Source organism: Carcharhinus amblyrhynchos, unplaced genomic scaffold, assembly GCF_965287045.1.
Source record: "Carcharhinus amblyrhynchos unplaced genomic scaffold, sCarAmb.v2.hapA scaffold_839, whole genome shotgun sequence".
NCBI lineage: Eukaryota > Metazoa > Chordata > Chondrichthyes > Carcharhiniformes > Carcharhinidae > Carcharhinus > Carcharhinus amblyrhynchos.
The window spans coordinates 39,967-61,795 of NW_027650579.1; the positions used below are offsets into that span (position 1 = coordinate 39,967).

The 21,829-nt window shown below is 56.5% G+C and overlaps 1 protein-coding gene across 1 annotated transcript in view; it reads left to right on the top strand.

Annotated features, from left to right (window-relative positions):
- The window catches only part of LOC145340202 (carbonic anhydrase-related protein 10-like), a gene marked incomplete at both ends in the record, with an annotated part of 55,766 nt that extends 35,287 nt beyond the window's left edge, over positions 1 to 20,479 (top strand). Inside the window, 2 exons of the mRNA XM_080184630.1 lie at positions 1,195 to 1,349; positions 20,305 to 20,479. Coding sequence (XP_080040756.1) covers positions 1,195 to 1,349; positions 20,305 to 20,479 — 330 coding nt within the window. The remainder of the gene's footprint in view (positions 1 to 1,194; positions 1,350 to 20,304) is intronic.
- Positions 20,480 to 21,829: the final 1,350 nt, after the last annotated feature.

Sequence of the window (21,829 nt, forward strand, 5' to 3'; positions counted from 1 at the left end):
GGAGGAACTGAGTGGAGGGACTGAGTGGAGAGACTGAGTGGAAGGACTGAGTGGAGGGACTGTGTGGAGGTACTGAGGGATTGAGTGAAGGAACTGAGTGGAGGGACTGTGAGGAGAGACTGAGTGGAGGGATTGTGAGGAGAGACTGAGTGGAGGGACTGAGTGGAGGGACTGAGTGGAGGGATTGTGAGGGGAGACTGAGTGGAGGGACTGAGTGGAGAGACTGAGTGGAGGGATTGTGAGGAGAGACTGAGTGGAAGGACTGAGTGGAGGGACTGTGTGGAGGTACTGAGGGATTGAGTGAAGGAACTGAGTGGAGGGACTGTGAGGAGAGACTGAGTGGAGGGATTGTGAGGAGAGACTGAGTGGAGGGACTGAGTGGAGGGACTGAGTGGAGGGACTGAGTGGAGGGACTGAGTGGAGGGATTGTGAGGGGAGACTGAGTGGAGGGACTGAGTGGAGAGACTGAGTGGAGGGATTGTGAGGAGAGACTGAGTGGAAGGACTGAGTGGAGGGACTGTGTGGAGGTACTGAGGGATTGAGTGAAGGAACTGAGTGGAGGGACTGTGAGGAGAGACTGAGTGGAGGGATTGTGAGGAGAGACTGAGTGGAGGGACTGAGTGGAGGGACTGAGTGGAGGGACTGAGTGGAGGGATTGTGAGGGGAGACTGAGTGGAGGAACTGAGTGGAGAGACTGAGTGGAGGGATTGTGAGGAGAGACTGAGTGGAAGGACTGAGTGGAGGGACTGTGTGGAGGTACTGAGGGATTGAGTGAAGGAACTGAGTGGAGGGATTGTGAGGAGAGACTGAGTGGAGAGACTGAGTGGAGGGACTGTGCGGAGGGACTGTGAGGAGAGACTGAGTGGAGGGACTGAGTGGAGGGACTGAGGGACTCTCAATGCCCACTTCCGGCTGGGTTTATTGTCTCCAGGCTGCTGTTCCTATGGATACTGGAGATTGGTGCTGTGAGGAGGGGGAGCTGTTATAACGCACTGGAAACAGATGTCTAATTAACAATTTATTTAGTGATTAACATCTCTAATTATTCATGGAAATATTCCATTCCGAATTCAACACTTGGATGCGGGAGAATCTTTATCTGATTCAGTGTGAGGTTTGGTTAGGAATCGTACAGCTTTATGCAGAGTGAGGTCACTCCTGGACAGTTTATAACTGTTGGTCTCTATTTTCTAGATGATGCCTATTTACTGCAGGGATTAAATATCGAAGGGCTATACCCCGAGACCCCCAGTTTCATCACATACGAGGGATCGATGACCACCCCACCCTGCCACGAAACTGTGACGTGGATTATAATGAATAAACCAATCTACATCACTCGGATGCAGGTACAGATCCACCCTCTGCTGTTCGTCAATAACTCACTTCAATCCCTTCACTTTTCCCACATTCCCTGCCATGTGTGTGTGTGTGTGTGGGGGGGGGAGGGTTTGGGTTGGGGGGGGGAGGGTGGTAGATTTAGGGGACAGAGTCCAAATCACTTCTTCCACATGTGACCATTGAAGACACATTTGTATTTCCGTCCTGTCTATGGCTCCATTTGATTCAATGTGGAGATGCCGGGGTTGGACTGGGGTAAATCTTGTCCTCAGACACTTTAACTGACCAGCTGACCTGCTTCTGTGATGTTTAATGGAAGATGAGGATATCTGTGAAGGAGGTGGGGGGGGGGAGGGGGGGTTGGGTGTGGGGGGGTCACCACTTGAATGTAACATCTGAAAAACAGCACCTCCGACAGCGCAGCGTTCCCCCAGCACTGCCCCGGGAGAGTAGCCTGGATTCTGTGCTCAAATCTCTGGCGCGGACATCGAGCACGCCCTCTGTCCGAGGGACAACTCGGGGTGACGGAGTGTTCTGGGGGGGTGCAGCGGGGAGGGGTGCAGCAGGGTATGGGGGCGGGTGGGTGGGGGGGGTGGGGGATGGTGATGGTGACTTTTACCTGAAGTACCCGGGGAGGCGATGGGTATTATCGCTGCACTCTTAATCCAGAAACTCAATGTTCTGGGGGACCAGGGTTCGAATCCCGCCACAGCAGATGGTGGAATTTGAATTCAGTAAAAAATATCTGGAATTAAGAATCTGCTGATGACCCATTGTCGGAACAACCCATCTGGTTCACTAATGTCCTTTAGGGAAGGAAATCTGCCATCCTTACCCGGTCTGGCCTACATGTAACTCCAGAGCCACAGTATTTGACTCTCAAATACCCTCAGAAGAAGGGTAATTAGGGATGGGCAATAAATGATGGGCCAGCCAGAGACTGAATGATTATAACACACACACACACGCACTCTCTCGCCCACCCGGGGGTGAGCCCTGACAGCGGGGGGCCCGATTCACTATTTCTAATTCAGAAACAAGTATCCAATATCCCCGGAGAGAAACTCTGAGAAGTCATCCAGATTCGAAACTCTGTTTCTCTCTCCACACATGCTGCCAGACCCGCTGAGTCTTTCCAGCAGCTTCCGCTTTTATATCTGAAAGTGCTGCCTGAAATACACCAACTAAATCCAACGGCAACTTGCATTTACATAGCACCTCTAACGTGGTAAGAATAACCCTCGCTTGTTTCGCACCAATGCTCTCAAACCACCTCTGGAAACGCAATCATTAAATGTGTGACGAGGGCAGGCGAGAATTGGTCAAAGGTGTTGGAGGGGTTTAGGGAGGGGGTTCCAGAGCTCAGGGTATAAGACAGTTACCAAAGGTGGAGCCCTTAAAATTCAGCCAGAGGCCAGAATTAGAGGAACGCAGAGGTCTTGGAGGATTGTGGGTTGGAGGGGGATAAAGAGATAGGGAGGGTTATGAGGCTGGAGGAGGTTACAGAGATAAGGAGGGGTGTAGAGGCTTCAGGAGGTTACAGAGATAAGGAGGGGTGTAGAGGCTTCAGGAGGTTACAGAGATAAGGAGGGGTGTAGGGGTGGAGGAGACTAGAGAGATAGGGTAACCCTCCCTAAACCCACTAATTTACACTTCTTGGGGCACTAAGGGGAAATTTAACATGATCAATGCACCTAACCCAAACATCTCTGGACTGTGGGAGGAAACGGGAGCACCCAGAGGAAACCCACGCAGACACGGGGAGAACATGCAAACTCCACACAGACAGTGACCCAAGCCGGGAATCGAACCACGGGTCCCTGGCGCTGCGAGGCAGCAGTGCTAACCACTGTGCCAATTGACCCAGAGTTCAGAAGTGTTTGTGGGAGATTTACATTCCTCAACCTTGGATAATCCGGCTGGAATTCCAGGATTCCCGCCCTTGACTCAGTGTCACACCAGGTGACATCTAGTGGACTGACAGAGAGGCACACAGCCTGGGACAGAGGCTGTGTCCCAGGGCGAAAACAATCTCTTCATTCTGCTATTTCCTGCGGTAAATGAGAAGTTAGAGATTTAGTTTTGCTTTTCACAATGTGTTGTCCAGTCAGTTATCCTGGGAACTGGAACCTTTCTCAAAAACAAACTGCACTGCGATTCAGGCAGTTGGACGGACAGTTCCCTCTCTGTTCGGTGAAGCGTTTTGTACAGATTGGCACTGCAAAATCGAGGTTAGGATTAACGGGTTATTAATATCCAATCACATCTGATACTCAATCCATCCAGAGTCCAATCTGGGACTGGGGATTCAGACAGATTCCTCACTCAAAATTTACTCTCACTAATCCCTGATACATGGGGAACAGCAAGGCGAGCAACACCCCTCCCCTCTCCTCAGGACCCCCTCCCCTCTCCTCAGGACCCCTCCCCTCTCCTCAGGACCCCCTCCCCTGTCCTCTCCTCAGGACCCCCTCCCCTCTCCTCAGCACCCCCTCCCCGCTCCTCAGGACCCCCTCCCCTCTCCTCAGGACCCCCCTCCCCTCTCCTCAGGACCCCCTCCCCTCTCCTCAGGACCCCCCTCCCCTCTCCTCAGGACCCCTCCCCTCTCCTCAGCACCCCTCCCCTCTCCTCAGGACCCCCTCCCCGCTCCTCAGGACCCCCTCCCCTCTCCTCAGGACCCCCCTCCCCTCTCCTCAGGACCCCTCCCCTCTCCTCAGCACCCCTCCCCTCTCCTCAGGACCCCCTCCCCGCTCCTCAGGACCCCCTCCCCTCTCCTCAGGACCCCCCTCCCCTCTCCTCAGGACCCCTCCCCTCTCCTCAGGACCCCCTCCCCTCCCCTCTCCTCAGGACCCCCCTCCCCTCTCCTCAGGACCCCCTCCCCTCCCCTCTCCTCAGGACCCCCTCCCCTCTCCTCAGGACCCCTCCCCTCTCCTCAGGACCCCCTCCCCTCCCCTCTCCTCAGGACCCCCCTCCCCTCTCCTCAGGACCCCCTCCCCTCCCCTCTCCTCAGGACCCCCTCCCCTCTCCTCAGGACCCCCTCCCCACTCCTCAGGACCCCCTCCCCTCTCCTCAGGACCCCCTCCCCTCTCCTCAGGACCCCCCTCCCCTCTCCTCAGGGCCCCCTCCCCGCTCCTCAGGACCCCCTCCCCTCTCCTCAGGACCCCCCTCCCCGCTCCTCAGGACCCCCTCCCCTCTCCTCAGGACCCCCCTCCCCTCTCCTCAGGACCCCCCTCCTCGCTCCTCAGGACCCCCTCCCCTCTCCTCAGGACCCCCCTCCCCGCTCCTCAGGATCCCCTCTCCTCAGGACCCCTTCCCCTCTCCTCAGGCCCCCCTCCCCTCTCCTCTCCTCAGGACCCCCTCCCCTCTCAGCCCCCTCCCCTCTCCTCACGACCCCCACCCCTATCCTCAGGACATCCTCCCCTCTCCTCAGGACCCCCTCCCCCCATTATCCCCTCCCCTCATGACCCTCATCCCTTCTTTCCCCATCACCCCCTCCCTCCCGCTCCCTCCCTTCCTCTCCTTCCCCCTCGCTCCCCCTCCCCTCTCCCTCCTCCTCCACCCCCCTTCCCCCCCTCCCCCTTCCCCCTCCTCCCCCTCTCCCTCTCCCTCTCACTCCCCTTCCTCTGAAACCCAGGAATTTTTCTCCTTTTTGCCAATATCTCCAGTTTATTTGGGAAGTGAATATTGAATCCATTTCCAGCCCCTCCTCAGGCAGTGCCTTCCAGACCCTCGCACCTCCCTGAGTACAAACCCCCCGCACCCCACCCCCCATTTCCCTCTGACTGACTCAATGACTTACATCAATGTTCAAATCAGCTCCTGACAAAACAACCCAGAAACATTTACAATATCCAATCAGAGAGAGATGGTGTGGAGCGAATGAACAACACTTGTCGATCAGTTGGGAGAGCTGGTTTATGGGTTTCTATCTGTTTAGAGTCCAGCCAATGGGTAAGAATTAGAAATAATGTGGAGATGCCGGCGTTGGACTGGGGTAAACACAGTAAGAAATCTCACAACACCCGGTTATAGTCCAACAGGTTTATTTGGTAGTAAATGCCACTAGCTTTCAGAGCGCTGCTCCTTCGTCAGGTGAGTGGGAACACCTCATTCACCTTCCTTCTATCCCACTCCTCCTTCCCTTCTTCATGAGCCGACCATGGGGAACCTCATCAAACGCCTGACTAAAATCCATACATAGAACATAGATCACTACAGCACAAACAGGCCCTTCGGCCCACAAGTTGCGCCGATCATATCCACACCTACCAATCCATAGAACTATCTATAATTCTCAATCCCATTAAATCCCATATACTCATCCAGAAGTCCTTTAAAAGACCCCAGTGAGTTCGCCTCCATCGACAGCAGCCGATTCCACTCACTCACCACCCTCTGAGTGAAAAACTTACCCCTGACATCTCCTCTGTACCTGCTCCCCAGCACCTTAAACCTGTGTCCCCTCGTAGTGACCATTTCAGCCCTGGGAAATAGCCTCCGAGAATCCACCCTATCTATTCCTCTCAACATTTTATAAACCTCTATCAGGTCGCCTCTCAACCTTCGTCTCTCCAGGGAGAAGAGACCGAGCTCCCTCAACCTATCCTCATAAGGCATGCCTCCCAATCCAGGCAACATCCTTGTAAATCTCCTCTGCACCCTCTCCATAGCTTCCACATCCTTCCTGTAGTGAGGCGACCAGAACTGCGCACAGTACTCCAAGTGGGGTCTGACAAGGGTCTTATAAAGTTGCAGCATTACCTCCCGACTCCTAAACTCAATCCCTCGATTAATGAAGGCCAGTACACCATACGCCTTCTTGACCACATCCTCCACCTGTGAGGCCGATTTAAGAGTCCTGTGGACCCGGACCCCAAGGTCCTTCTGATCCTCTACACTGCTAAGACTCCTACCCTTGATATTGTACTCCTTCATCCCATTGGTCCTGCCAAAATGGACCACTACACATTTATCTGCGTTGATGTCCATCTGCCACTTCTCCGCCCAGTCCTGCATCCTATCTATGTCCTGCTGCAACTTCTGACATCCCTCCAGACCACCTCCCTGATTCCTGATGCTCCTTGTGTTGAAGGAGATACACTTCAACCCACCGTCTTGTCTGCCTGTACACTCCAACCTTGATACCTTCCTCAGTACCCCACGACCCTCAACACTGGCTTTTGGACCACAGCTCATTTTCCCATCCCCCTGATAAATTAGTTTAAACTCCCTGAGGAGCCGTAGCAAATTTCCCTCCCAGGATATTGCTGCCCCTCTGGTTCAGGTACAAACCGTCCTGTTTGTACAGGTCCCACCTTCCCCAGAATGTGCTCCAATTATCCGTGTAAATGAAACCCTCTCTCCTACATCATCCCGACAGTTACATGTTAATCTGCACTCTCTCCCTGTTCCTCAGCTCACTAACACGTGGCTAGTAAGATAGGGTAAAAAGTAAGGTAAAAATCCCTCTTACTTATCGCCCTCTTTACTGAAACACCACTCCAACTGCTCCTCTGGAACAATGAGGTTGAACTCTCGAAGGTAAGTACCTTTGAAAGAAAAAAAACCTTCCCAGGTCTCACTGGGGCCTACTTCTGGTTTTAAACTCCCGGCTGCCTTAGAGAAAAAAACACCAAAAAAAATCTTGTCTGGGCCTGGGAGAGCAGGCTCCGCTGTCTGGGCCTGGGAGAGCAGGCTCCGCTGTCTGGGCCTGGGAGAGCAGGCTCCACTGTCTGGGCCTGGGAGAGCAGGCTCCGCTGTCTGGGCCTGGGAAAGCAGGCTCCGCTGTCTGGGCCTGGGAGAGCAGGCTCTGCTGTCTGGGCCTGGGAGAGCAGGGTCCGCTGTCTGGGCCTGGGAAAGCAGAGTGCACTGTCTGGGCCTGGGAGAGCAGGCTCCGCTGTCTGGGCCTGGGAGAGCAGGCTCCGCTGTCTGGGCCTGGGACAACAGGTTTGCTGTCTAGGCCTGGGAAAGCAGAGTGCGCTGTCTGGGCCTGGGAGTGCAGGCTCCGCTGTCTGGGCCTGGGAGAGCAGGCTCCGCTGCCTGGGCCTGGGAGAGCAGGCTCCGCTGTCTGGGCCTGGGAGAGCAGGCTCCGCTATCTGGGCCTGGGAGAGCAAGCTCCGCTATCTGGGCCTGGGAGAGCAGGCTCCGCTGTCTGGGCCTGGGAGAACAGGTTTGCTGTCTAGGCCTGGGAAAGCAGAGTGCGCTGTCTGGGCCTGGGAGAGCAGGCTCCACTGTCTGGGCCTGGGAGAGCAGGCTCCGCTGTCTGGGCCTGGGAGAGCAGGCTCTGCTGTCTGGGCCTGGGAGAGCAGGCTCCGCTGTCTGGGCCTGGGAGAGCAGGCTCTGCTGTCTGGGCCTGGGAGAGCAGGCTCCGCTGTCTGGGCCTGGGAGAGCAAGCTCCGCTATCTGGGCCTGGGAGAGCAGGCTCCGCTGTCTGGGCCTGGGAGCGCAGGCTCCGCTGTCTGGGCCTGGGAGAGCAGGCTCCGCTGTCTGGGCCTGGGAGAGCAGGCTCCGCTATCTGGGCCTGGGAGAACAGGCTCCACTGTCTGGGCCTGGGAGAGCAGGCTCCGCTGTCTGGGCCTGGGAGAGCAGGCTCCGCTATCTGGGCCTGGGAGAGCAGGTTTGCTGTCCAGGCCTGGGAAAGCAGAGTGCGCTGTCTGGGCCTGGGAGAGCAGGCTCTGCTGTCTGGGCCTGGGAGAGCAGGCTCCGCTGTCTGGGCCTGGGAGAGCAGGCTCTGCTGTCTGGGCCTGGGAGAGCAGGCTCCGCTGTCTGGGCCTGGGAAAGCAGGCTCCGCTGTCTAGGCCTGGGAAAGCAGGCTCCGCTGTCTAGGCCTGGGAAAGCAGGCTCCGCTGTCTGGGCCTGGGAAAGCAGGCTCCACTGTCTAGGCCTGGGAGAGCAGGCTCCGCTGTCTGGGCCTGGGAGAGCAAGCTCCGCTGTCTGGGCCTGGGAGAGCAGGCTCCGCTGTCTGGGCCTGGGAGAACAGGCTCCGCTGTCTGGGCCTGAGAGAACAGGCTCCGCTCTCTAGGCCTGAGAGCACACTCAGGGCCTGGGACACTCAAACGAACATAACTTCCCTCTCACAAAAAACACATGGAGCTGCTGATAAATTTCCCTACTCAGATTGACTGTGGGCTATGGCCCTTGTTGAGAATGTGTCAAATATTTTGGCTGGATATCGAGAGACCTTGTACTATCTGATAAATCATGTAATATTTTTATTCTGTTTTAATGATGCCAGAACTGACTCTCTGAACAATACAGTGACACGACACGTAGCACAGAGTCAGCTCCCAGTAACATCACCAGCAATGTTAAAAGGATTTTCATGTTAGGTTCCTAACCTGGCCGTCACTGTTAATGTGGACAGCCCCAATCTGCGAAACACAAACTCAACTCAAACATTCTCAAAGCTCTGAATTCCATCCAAACCAATCCCCATTGTATACAATTCCAAAACTAATCCCTTCCTTTTCCCAACCAGTATATCAGATCACAATGGACAAAACTTCGGCTCATTCTCACTGTACACAATCCCAATGGATCATAATCCCAATGGACCCAAGCCCCTTCCCATTCACTCCCATTGTCCACAATCCCAATGGATCAAACCCCTTCCCATTGACACCCATTCTACACAATCCCAATGGATCAAACCCCCTTCCCATTCACTCCCATTTCACACAATCCCAATGGATCAAACCCCTTCCCATTCACTCCCATTGTCCACAATCCCAATGGATCAAACCCCCTTCCCATTCACTCCCATTCCACACAATCCCAATGGATCAAACCCCTTCCCATTCATTCCCATTGTCCACAATCCCAATGGATCAAACCCCCTTCCCATTCACTCCCATTCCACACAATCCCAATGGATCAAACCCCTTCCCATTCATTCCCATTCTACACAATCCCAATGGGTCAAACCTGATCCCATTCACTCCCATTGCCCGCAATCCCAATGGATCAATCCCCTTCCCATTCAATCCCAGGCTATAGAGATCTACTGGATTCCACCTCTTCACCTGCCCCCCTCTTTTTTTACCCCACTTTAAACCCCATTCTCTGACCCTCCTGAATGCCTCAGGTTCTGTTTAATGGTGATTTGTGTCTGATATTCATTCTGTGAAGTTCCTGGAAATGTTTTCCACATTATTGACATTGTGTCAGTGTCAGTTGTTGCTATTTTGCTTCTATTTGGCAGAATGTGCAGACAGCAGTGAGAAGTTGCAGAGTTGTAGCTGCTGTCAATGATTTCTGCTTTAGTTCAGGCTCACTGAATGAAGACTCTGGCTATGATCCGGAGAGAAACTAATGAGTTGCTTTTACCTGGAGCCAATCCAAGCAGAACATCTTTGCAATTTCAAGTAATTTTTTGCCACATTAATTTTCAGAATGTATAAACGTTAAGCGTGAATGTTGCACAAACATTGGAATAGAATAATACAGCCGGGATTTTGTCAGATTTCTCAACTTCCTCCTAGGAATGTTACATTATCTGAACAATCTCAGTGTGACCAAGTAAAGGAGAGGGTCAATGAGGGTAGTGCGGTTGATGTCGTATATATGGACGTTCTAAAGGTCTGTGACAAATTGGTGCCCAAAAGATATGTTAGTAAGTTTGTCCTCTCTGGGGTTAAGGGCTGTGTTACGATGAATCATAGAATCTCTACAGTGCGGAAGGAGGCCATTCAGCCCATCAAATCGATATTGGCCACAATCCCACCCAGGCCCTATCTCCGTAACCCCGTCTATTTACCCTGCCAATGCCCCTGACACTAAAGCCAATTTAGCACGGCCAATCCACCTAACCTGCACATCTTTGGACTGTGGGAGGAAACCGGAGCACCCGGAGGAAACCCATGCGGACATGGGGAGGATGTGCAAACTCCAGGCAGACAGTGACCCGAGCCGGGAACCGAACCCGGGTCCCTGGCGCTGTGAGGCAGAAGTGCTAACCCACTGTGCCACCGTGCCGCCCTGGTGAATGCACAGAGAGAGAGCAGAGGGGGTGATATTGAGCCCACACTCCCGGTCTGCGGGAATGGCGGTCTGCATTCAAAATCCGGACAGCGGGATTTGTGCCGGTGAATTTAAAAATTCCGATCTTCCAGCCCCCCACTTCCCACTCCAGCGGAGTGATGTGTGACATACCACAGGACCCCAGAAAGCTCATCAGCGTCTCATTAGTGAGCGATCTCTCTGGGATTTTCCCCTCCCTCACTGGGTGTTCAGTGGGTCAGCGTGGCATCACACCAGCCCCATTCACAATGGCCCCACGTCAGCGGCAACCTGGCACCTTCACCTCCGAGGGTGAATCCCAGGGGGGAGCACTTGATGGGGGGGGGAACATGGATACGGCCCATCGGGGCCTGGGGCAGGTATCCCAGAGTCACCATTACAGAGGGGGGGGGGGGGGGTGGTGGTGGTGTCAGGAGGGGGGTCACTGACAAGCCTCGCCCTCTCATGTCGCGACGCTCCTCGCTATAACGGGGGGGGTGTGAAGGATGGTTTCCTGTTTCCTCCAGCCTGGGGTCCCCGCCTCATTGCAGTTGAGGGAGTGCCCCTCACCAGTGGGGAGGCTGGCAAGAGGGACATGGCACCCTCATCCTCACACTCCACTGGGATCAGGCAGTGGGTGAGTGCAGTGATTCTCCCCCAAGGCACAAACAGGCAGGGTGGGGGCCCTGTGAGTGAACAAAATGGTGACCAGTCTGTGATAGTCTTTATATTCACCCACACCCACTAAGTGCTTACAGTTTCTTAACCTTCGGCACCCTCCAGCTATGTCTCGGTGTCTCCCCAGGATGCACAACCAAAGATAACTTACCTGGGGGGGGTGGTGGTGGAATCCCCCAGGGGCCGGGACCTGGAGGGACCAGGCTGACTTTCAGGTGCGGTGGGTGTTTGGCTGCTGCCACCCTCGGTGTCAGGGGCTGGAGGTGTGTCGCTCACGGGAAGGTTGGGGGGGGGGCCTCATGTGGGCCGGAGACCCCCCCCCGCAGTCCCCTGGACGGAGGGCCCTGGCCTGTACCCCTGTCAATCCTCTTCCCTTTGGGGTACCTGGGGGCCATCTGCTGCACCAGGGAACGGAGGGGGATCCGGAAGCCCCACCAGATTCCCACCTGTACCTGCCCCATCCAGGCAAAGCCCCAGCACCATCATACAGGCATCTCCCACTGTTAAATGCCCCCACACCATGATACAGGCATCTCCCACTGTTAAATGCCCCCACACCATGATACAGGCATCTCCCACTGTTAAATGCCCCAGCACCATCATACAGGCATCTCCCACTGTTAAATGCCCCAGCACCATGATACAGGCATCTCCCACTGTTAAATGCCCCCACACCATGATACAGGCATCTCCCACTGTTAAATGCCCCAGCACCATGATACAGGCATCTCCCACTGTTAAATGCCCCAGCACCATGATACAGGCATCTCCCACTGTTAAATGCCCCAGCACCATCATACAGGCATCTCCCACTGTTAAATGCCCCAGCACCATGATACAGGCATCTCCCACTGTTAAATGCCCCAGCACCATCATACAGGCATCTCCCACTGTTAAATGCCCCAGCACCATGATACAGGCATCTCCCACTGTTAAATGCCCCAGCACCATGATACAGGCATCTCCCACTGTTAAATGCCCCAGCACCATGATACAGGCATCTCCCACTGTTAAATGTCCCAGCACCATGATACAGGCATCTCCCACTGTTTAAAAAAGAACAGGCGTAGGGGAAAAGACAGGATTACAGAGCTGTTAGCTTGCTATCAGTAATAGAGAAAATTCTAGAAAATGCTCCTATCGCAGATATAATAATGATGTAACTCTGATTGGACAGAATCAATGTGTATTGACACAAGGGAGACCACATTTGACCGATTTTGGTGGAGGGTTTTGAGAATGTTACTCGCAGAGGAGTTCCAGGAAATCCAAGAGGTTTATTTGCATTTTCAGAAGGTTTGTGATACACAGGAAATTCATCGACAACATTCGAGAACATGGGATTGAAAACTGGTTAATACCCCGCACTGTGTGTGGAACCCGTACCCCAGTGAGAGTCAGTGTGTGTGGGACCCGTATCCCAGTGAGAGTCAGTGTGTGTGTGGGACCCGTACCCCAGTGAGAGTCAGTGTGTGTGGAACCCGTACCCCAGTGAGAGTCAGTGTGTGTGGGACCCGTACCCCAGTGAGAGTCAGTGTGTGTGGGACCCGTACCCCAGTGAGAGTCAGTGTGTGTGGGACCCGTACCCCAGTGAGAGTCAGTGTGTGTGGGATCCCAGTGAGAGTCAGTGTGTGTGGGATCCCAGTGAGAGTCAGTGTGTGTGGGATCCCAGTGAGAGTCAGTGTGTGTGGGACCCGTACCCCAGTGAGAGTCAGTGTGTGTGGGAGCCGTACTCCAGTGAGAGTCAGTGTGTGTGGAACCCGTACCCCAGTGAGAGTCAGTGTGTGTGGGAGCCGTACCCCAGTGAGAGTCAGTGTGTGTGGGACCCGTACCCCAGTGAGAGTCAGTGTGTGTGGGACCCGTACCCCAGTGAGAGTCAGTGTGTGTGGAACCCGTACCCCAGTGAGAGTCAGTGTGTGTGGGACCCGTACCCCAGTGAGAGTCAGTGTGTGTGGGACCCGTACCCCAGTGAGAGTCAGTGTGTGTGGGACCCGTACCCCAGTGAGAGACAGTGTGTGTGGGACCCGTACCCCAGTGAGAGTCAGTGTGTGTGGAACCCGTACCCCAGTGAGAGTCAGTGTGTGTGGGACCCCAGTGAGAGTCAGTGTGTGTGGGACCCGTACCCCAGCGAGAGTCAGTGTGTGTGTGGGACCCGTACCCCAGTGAGAGTCAGTGTGTGTGGGACCCGTACCCCAGTGAGAGTCAGTGTGTGTGGGGCCTGTACCCCAGTGAGAGTCAGTGTGTGTGGGACCCGTACCCCAGTGAGAGTCAGTGTGTGTGGGACCCATACCCCAGTGAGAGTCAGTGTGTGTGGGAGCCGTACCCCAGTGAGAGTCAGTGTGTGTGGGACCCGTACCCCAGTGAGAGTCAGTGTGTGTGGGAGCCGTACCCCAGTGAGAGTCAGTGTGTGTGGGACCCGTACCCCAGTGAGAGTCAGTGTGTGTGGGACCCGTACCCCAGTGAGAGTCAGTGTGTGTGGAACCCGTACCCCAGTGAGAGTCAGTGTGTGTGGGACCCGTACCCCAGTGAGAGTCAGTGTGTGTGGGACCCGTACCCCAGTGAGAGTCAGTGTGTGTGGGATCCCAGTGAGAGTCAGTGTGTGTGGGATCCCAGTGAGAGTCAGTGTGTGTGGGATCCCAGTGAGAGTCAGTGTGTGTGGGACCCGTACCCCAGTGAGAGTCAGTGTGTGTGGGAGTCGTACTCCAGTGAGAGTCAGTGTGTGTGGAACCCGTACCCCAGTGAGAGTCAGTGTGTGTGGGACCCGTACCCAGTGAGAGTCAGTGTGTGTGGAACCCGTACCCCAGGGAGAGTCAGTGTGTGTGGGACCCGTACCCCAGTGAGAGTCAGTGTGTGTGGAACCCGTACCCCAGTGAGAGTCAGTGTGTGTGGGACCCGTACCCCAGTGAGAGTCAGTGTGTGTGGGACCCATACCCCAGTGAGAGTCAGTGTGTGAGGGACCCGTACCCCAGTGAGAGACAGTGTGTGTGGGACCCGTACCCCAGTGAGAGTCAGTGTGTGTGGAACCCGTACCCCAGTGAGAGTCAGTGTGTGTGGGACCCCAGTGAGAGTCAGTGTGTGTGGGACCCGTACCCCAGCGAGAGTCAGTGTGTGTGTGGGACCCGTACCCCAGTGAGAGTCAGTGTGTGTGGGACCCGTACCCCAGTGAGAGTCAGTGTGAGTGGGACCCGTACCCCAGTGAGAGTCAGTGTGTGTGGGACCCGTACCCCAGTGAGAGTCAGTGTGTGTGGGACCCGTACCCCAGTGAGAGTCAGTGTGTGTGGGACCCATACCCCAGTGAGAGTCAGTGTGTGTGGGAGCCGTACCCCAGTGAGAGTCAGTGTGTGTGGGACCCGTACCCCAGTGACAGTCAGTGTGTGTGGGACCCGTACCCCAGTGAGAGTCAGTGTGTGTGGGACCCGTACCCCAGTGAGAGCCAGTGTGTGTGGGACCCGTACCCCAGTGAGAGTCAGTGTGTGTGGAACCCGTACCCCAGTGAGAGTCAGTGTGTGTGGGACCCGTACCCCAGTGAGAGTCAGTGTGTGTGGGACCCGTACCCCAGTGAGAGACAGTGTGTGTGGGACCCGTACCCCAGTGAGAGTCAGTGTGTGTGGAACCCGTACCCCAGTGAGAGTCAGTGTGTGTGGGACCCCAGTGAGAGTCAGTGTGTGTGGGACCCGTACCCCAGTGAGAGTCAGTGTGTGTGGGAGCCGTACCCCAGTGAGAGTCAGTGTGTGTGGGACCCGTACCCCAGTGAGAGTCAGTGTGTGTGGGAGCCGTACCCCAGTGAGAGTCAGTGTGTGTGGGACCCGTACCCCAGTGAGAGTCAGTGTGTGTGGGACCCGTACCCCAGTGAGAGTCAGTGTGTGTGGGACCCGTACCCCAGTGAGAGTCAGTGTGTGTGGGACCCCGTACCCCAGTGAGAGTCAGTGTGTGTGTGGGAGCCGTACCCCAGTGAGAGTCAGTGTGTGTGGGACCCGTACCCCAGTGAGAGTCAGTGTGTGTGGGAGCCGTACCCCAGTGAGAGTCAGTGTGTGTGGGAGCCGTACCCCAGTGAGAGCCAGTGTGTGTGGGACCCCAGTGAGAGTCAGTGTGTGTGGGACCCGTACCCCAGTGAGAGTCAGTGTGTGTGGGACCCGTACCCCAGTGAGAGTCAGTGTGTGTGGGACCCGTACCCCAGTGAGAGTCAGTGTGTGTGGGACCCGTACCCCAGTGAGAGTCAGTGTGTGTGGGACCCGTACCCCAGTGAGAGTCAGTGTGTGTGGGACCCGTACCCCAGTGAGAGCCAGTGTGTGTGGGACCTGTACCCCAGTGAGAGTCAGTGTGTGTGTGGGAGCCGTACCCCAGTGAGAGTCAGTGTGTGTGGGACCCGTACCCCAGTGAGAGTCAGTGTGTGTGGGAGCCGTACCCCAGTGAGAGTCAGTGTGTGTGGGAGCCGTACCCCAGTGAGAGCCAGTGTGTGTGGGACCCCAGTGAGAGTCAGTGTGTGTGGGACCCGTACCCCAGTGAGAGTCAGTGTGTGTGGGACCCGTACCCCAGTGAGAGTCAGTGTGTGTGGGACCCGTACCCCAGTGAGAGTCAGTGTGTGTGGGACCCGTACCCCAGTGAGAGTCAGTGTGTGTGGGACCCGTACCCCAGTGAGAGTCAGTGTGTGTGGGACACGTACCCCAGTGAGAGTCAGTGTGTGTGGGACCCCGTACCCCAGTGAGAGTCAGTGTGTGTGGAACCCGTACCCCAGTGAGAGTCAGTGTGTGTGGGACCCCAGTGAGAGTCAGTGTGTGTGGGACCCGTACCCCAGCGAGAGTCAGTGTGTGTGGGACCCGTACCCCAGTGAGAGTCAGTGTGTGTGGGACCCGTACCCCAGTGAGAGTCAGTGTGAGTGGGACCCCGTACCCCAGTGAGAGTCAGTGTGTGTGGGAGCCGTACCCCAGTGAGAGTCAGTGTGTGTGGGACCCGTACCCCAGTGAGAGTCAGTGTGTGTGGGACCCGTACCCCAGTGAGAGTCAGTGTGTGTGGGACCCGTACCCCAGTGAGAGTCACTGTGTGTGGGACCCATACCCCAGTGAGAGTCAGTGTGTGTGGGACCCGTACCCCAGTGAGAGTCAGTGTGTGTGGGAGCCGTACCCCAGTGAGAGTCAGTGTGTGTGGGACCCGTACCCCAGTGAGAGTCAGTGTGTGTGGGACCCGTACCCCAGTGAGAGTCAGTGTGTGTGGGACCCGTACCCCAGTGAGAGACAGTGTGTGTGGGACCCGTACCCCAGTGAGAGTCAGTGTGTGTGGGAGCCGTACCCCAGTGAGAGTCAGTGTGTGTGGGAGCCGTACCCCAGTGAGAGTCAGTGTGTGTGGGACCCGTACCCCAGTGAGAGACAGTGTGTGTGGGACCCGTACCCCAGTGAGAGTCAGTGTGTGTGGGAGCCGTACCCCAGTGAGAGTCAGTGTGTGTGGGACCCGTACCCCAGTGAGAGTCAGTGTGTGTGGGACCCGTATCCCAGTGAGAGTCAGTGTGTGTGGAACCCGTACCCCAGTGAGAGTCAGTGTGTGTGGGACCCGTACCCCAGTGAGAGTCAGTGTGTGTGGGACCCGTACCCCAGTGAGAGTCAGTGTGTGTGGGACCCGTACCCCAGTGAGAGTCAGTGTGTGTGGGATCCCAGTGAGAGTCAGTGTGTGTGGGATCCCAGTGAGAGTCAGTGTGTGTGGGATCCCAGTGAGAGTCAGTGTGTGTGGGACCCGTACCCCAGTGAGAGTCAGTGTGTGTGGGAGCCGTACTCCAGTGAGAGTCAGTGTGTGTGGAACCCGTACCCCAGTGAGAGTCAGTGTGTGTGGGACCCGTACCCAGTGAGAGTCAGTGTGTGTGGAACCCGTACCCCAGGGAGAGTCAGTGTGTGTGGGACCCGTACCCCAGTGAGAGTCAGTGTGTGTGGAACCCGTACCCCAGTGAGAGTCAGTGTGTGTGGGACCCGTACCCCAGTGAGAGTCAGTGTGTGTGGGACCCATACCCCAGTGAGAGTCAGTGTGTGTGGGACCCGTACCCCAGTGAGAGACAGTGTGTGTGGGACCCGTACCCCAGTGAGAGTCAGTGTGTGTGGAACCCGTACCCCAGTGAGAGTCAGTGTGTGTGGGACCCCAGTGAGAGTCAGTGTGTGTGGGACCCGTACCCCAGCGAGAGTCAGTGTGTGTGTGGGACCCGTACCCCAGTGAGAGTCAGTGTGTGTGGGACCCGTACCCCAGTGAGAGTCAGTGTGAGTGGGACCCGTACCCCAGTGAGAGTCAGTGTGTGTGGGACCCGTACCCCAGTGAGAGTCAGTGTGTGTGGGACCCGTACCCCAGTGAGAGTCAGTGTGTGTGGGACCCATACCCCAGTGAGAGTCAGTGTGTGTGGGAGCCGTACCCCAGTGAGAGTCAGTGTGTGTGGGACCCGTACCCCAGTGAGAGTCAGTGTGTGTGGGACCCGTACCCCAGTGAGAGTCAGTGTGTGTGGGACCCGTACCCCAGTGAGAGCCAGTGTGTGTGGGACCCGTACCCCAGTGAGAGTCAGTGTGTGTGGAACCCGTACCCCAGTGAGAGTCAGTGTGTGTGGGACCCGTACCCCAGTGAGAGTCAGTGTGTGTGGGACCCGTACCCCAGTGAGAGACAGTGTGTGTGGGACCCGTACCCCAGTGAGAGTCAGTGTGTGTGGAACCCGTACCCCAGTGAGAGTCAGTGTGTGTGGGACCCCAGTGAGAGTCAGTGTGTGTGGGACCCGTACCCCAGTGAGAGTCAGTGTGTGTGGGAGCCGTACCCCAGTGAGAGTCAGTGTGTGTGGGACCCGTACCCCAGTGAGAGTCAGTGTGTGTGGGAGCCGTACCCCAGTGAGAGTCAGTGTGTGTGGGACCCGTACCCCAGTGAGAGTCAGTGTGTGTGGGACCCGTACCCCAGTGAGAGTCAGTGTGTGTGGGACCCGTACCCCAGTGAGAGTCAGTGTGTGTGGGACCCGTACCCCAGTGAGAGTCAGTGTGTGTGGGACCCCGTACGCCAGTGAGAGTCAGTGTGTGTGGAACCCGTACCCCAGTGAGAGTCAGTGTGTGTGGGACCCCAGTGAGAGTCAGTGTGTGTGGGACCCCAGTGAGAGTCAGTGTGTGTGGGACCCGTACCCCAGTGAGAGTCAGTGTGTGTGGGAGCCGTACCCCAGTGAGAGTCAGTGTGTGTGGGACCCGTACCCCAGTGAGAGTCAGTGTGTGTGGGAGCCGTACCCCAGTGAGAGTCAGTGTGTGTGGGACCCGTACCCCAGTGAGAGTCAGTGTGTGTGGGACCCGTACCCCAGTGAGAGTCAGTGTGTGTGGGACCCGTACCCCAGTGAGAGTCAGTGTGTGTGGGACCCCGTACCCCAGTGAGAGTCAGTGTGTGTGTGGGAGCCGTACCCCAGTGAGAGTCAGTGTGTGTGGGACCCGTACCCCAGTGAGAGTCAGTGTGTGTGGGAGCCGTACCCCAGTGAGAGTCAGTGTGTGTGGGAGCCGTACCCCAGTGAGAGCCAGTGTGTGTGGGACCCCAGTGAGAGTCAGTGTGTGTGGGACCCGTACCCCAGTGAGAGTCAGTGTGTGTGGGACCCGTACCCCAGTGAGAGTCAGTGTGTGTGGGACCCGTACCCCAGTGAGAGTCAGTGTGTGTGGGACCCGTACCCCAGTGAGAGTCAGTGTGTGTGGGACCCGTACCCCAGTGAGAGTCAGTGTGTGTGGGACCCGTACCCCAGTGAGAGCCAGTGTGTGTGGGACCTGTACCCCAGTGAGAGTCAGTGTGTGTGTGGGAGCCGTACCCCAGTGAGAGTCAGTGTGTGTGGGACCCGTACCCCAGTGAGAGTCAGTGTGTGTGGGAGCCGTACCCCAGTGAGAGTCAGTGTGTGTGGGAGCCGTACCCCAGTGAGAGCCAGTGTGTGTGGGACCCCAGTGAGAGTCAGTGTGTGTGGGACCAGTACCCCAGTGAGAGTCAGTGTGTGTGGGACCCGTACCCCAGTGAGAGTCAGTGTGTGTGGGACCCGTACCCCAGTGAGAGTCAGTGTGTGTGGGACCCGTACCCCAGTGAGAGTCAGTGTGTGTGGGACCCGTACCCCAGTGAGAGTCAGTGTGTGTGGGACCCGTACCCCAGTGAGAGTCAGTGTGTGTGGGACCCCGTACCCCAGTGAGAGTCAGTGTGTGTGGAACCCGTACCCCAGTGAGAGTCAGTGTGTGTGGGACCCCAGTGAGAGTCAGTGTGTGTGGGACCCGTACCCCAGCGAGAGTCAGTGTGTGTGGGACCCGTACCCCAATGAGAGTCAGTGTGTGTGGGACCCGTACCCCAGTGAGAGTCAGTGTGAGTGGGACCCCGTACCCCAGTGAGAGTCAGTGTGTGTGGGAGCCGTACCCCAGTGAGAGTCAGTGTGTGTGGGACCCGTACCCCAGTGAGAGTCAGTGTGTGTGGGACCCGTACCCCAGTGAGAGTCAGTGTGTGTGGGACCCGTACCCCAGTGAGAGTCACTGTGTGTGGGACCCATACCCCAGTGAGAGTCAGTGTGTGTGGGACCCGTACCCCAGTGAGAGTCAGTGTGTGTGGGAGCCGTACCCCAGTGAGAGTCAGTGTGTGTGGGACCCGTACCCCAGTGAGAGTCAGTGTGTGTGGGACCCGTACCCCAGTGAGAGTCAGTGTGTGTGGGACCCGTACCCCAGTGAGAGACAGTGTGTGTGGGACCCGTACCCCAGTGAGAGTCAGTATGTGTGGGAGCCGTACCCCAGTGAGAGTCAGTGTGTGTGGGAGCCGTACCCCAGTGAGAGTCAGTGTGTGTGGGACCCGTACCCCAGTGAGAGACAGTGTGTGTGGGACCCGTACCCCAGTGAGAGTCAGTGTGTGTGGGAGCCGTACCCCAGTGAGAGTCAGTGTGTGTGGGACCCGTACCCCAGTGAGAGTCAGTGTGTGTGGGACCCGTACCCCAGTGAGAGTCAGTGTGTGTGGGACCCGTACCCCAGTGAGAGTCAGTGTGTGTGGAACCCGTACCCCAGTGAGAGTCAGTGTGTGTGGGACCCCAGTGAGAGTCAGTGTGTGTGGGACCCGTATCCCAGTAAGAGTCAGTGTGTGTGGGACCCGTATCCCAGTGAGAGTCAGTGTGTGTGGGACCCGTACCCCAGTGAGAGTCAGTGTGTGTGTGGGACCCGTACCCCAGTGAGAGTCAGTGTGTGTGGGACCCGTACCCCAGTGAGAGTCAGTGTGTGTGGGACCCCAGTGAGAGTCAGTAGTTTCAGCAATGACATTTGGAAAGTGAATTTCTTTCACTCTTTCTTGTTACAGATGCATTCTTTACGACTCCTGAGCCAGAATCAGCCCTCCCAGATATTCCTGAGCATGAGTGATAACTTCAGGCCCGTGCAGCCACTCAATAATCGCTGTATCCGAACCAACATCAACTTCAGCCTCCAGGGAAAGGACTGTCCCAACAATAGGGCCCAGAAACTGCAATACCGAGGTGAGAGCACAAAGATACCCTCCCTCTGACTGTCCCCCCACTCTACACACCCAACACTGTGCCTCTTCACCCTGACCCTTCACCCTGACCCTTCACCCTTCACCCTGACCCTTTACCCTTCACCCTGACCCTTCACCCTTCACCCTGACCCTTCACCTTCACCCTGACCCTTCACCCTGACCCTTCACCTTTCAGCCTGACCCTTCTCCCTAAGCCTTCATCCTTCACTCTGACCTTTCACCCTATGCCTCACTCTTCACCCTACCCCTCACACTGACCCTTCAACCTCACCCCTTCACCCTTTATGCTGACCCTTTACACTGACCCCTTCACCCTGACCCCTTCACCCTGACCCCTTCACCCTGACCCTTCACCCTGACCCCTTCACCCTGACCCTTCACCCTGACCCCTTCACCCTGACCCTTCACCCTGACCCTTCACCCTGACCCCTTCACCCTGACCCTTCACCCTGACCCCTTCACCCTGACCCTTCACCCTGACCCCTTCACCCTGACCCTTCACCCTGACCCCTTCACCCTGACCCTTCACCCTGACCCTTCACCTTTCAGCCTGACCCTTCTCCCTAAGCCTTCATCCTTCACTCTGACCTTTCACCCTATGCCTCACTCTTCACCCTACCTCTCACACTGACCCTTCAACCTCACCCCTTCACCCTTTATGCTGACCCTTTACACTGACCTTTACACTGACCCCTTCACCCTGACCCCTTCACCCTGACCCTTCACCCTGACCCTTCACCCTGACCCCTTCACCCTGACCCTTCACCCTGACCCTTCACCCTGACCCCTTCACCCTGACCCTTCACCCTGACCCCTTCACCCTGACCCTTCACCCTGACCCCTTCACCCTGACCCTTCACCCTGACCCTTCACCCTGACCCTTCACCCTGACCCCTTCACCCTGACCCCTTCACCCTGACCCCTTCACAATGATTTTTCACCTAGAACCTTCACCCTTCAGCCTGACCCTTCACCCTTCAGCCTGACCCTTCACCCTTCAGCCTGACCCTTCACCCTGACCTTTCAGCCTTCACCCTGATCTTTCACCCTTCACCTTTCACCCTGACCCTTCACCTTTCAGCCTGACCCTTCACCCTGCCCCTTCACCTTTCACTCTGACCCTTCACCCTTCAACCTTCAACCTGACCTTTCACCTTGACCCTTCACCCTAACCCTTCACCCTGACCCTTTACCCTTCGCCCTTCATCCTGACCCTTCACCCGACCCTTCAGTCTGCCCTGACATTTACTCCATTAATGTATCCTCCCTCTCTATCCCAATGCCATACACAGATGTGCCCCAGCAGCTTTTTATACACCGCACTGAACCC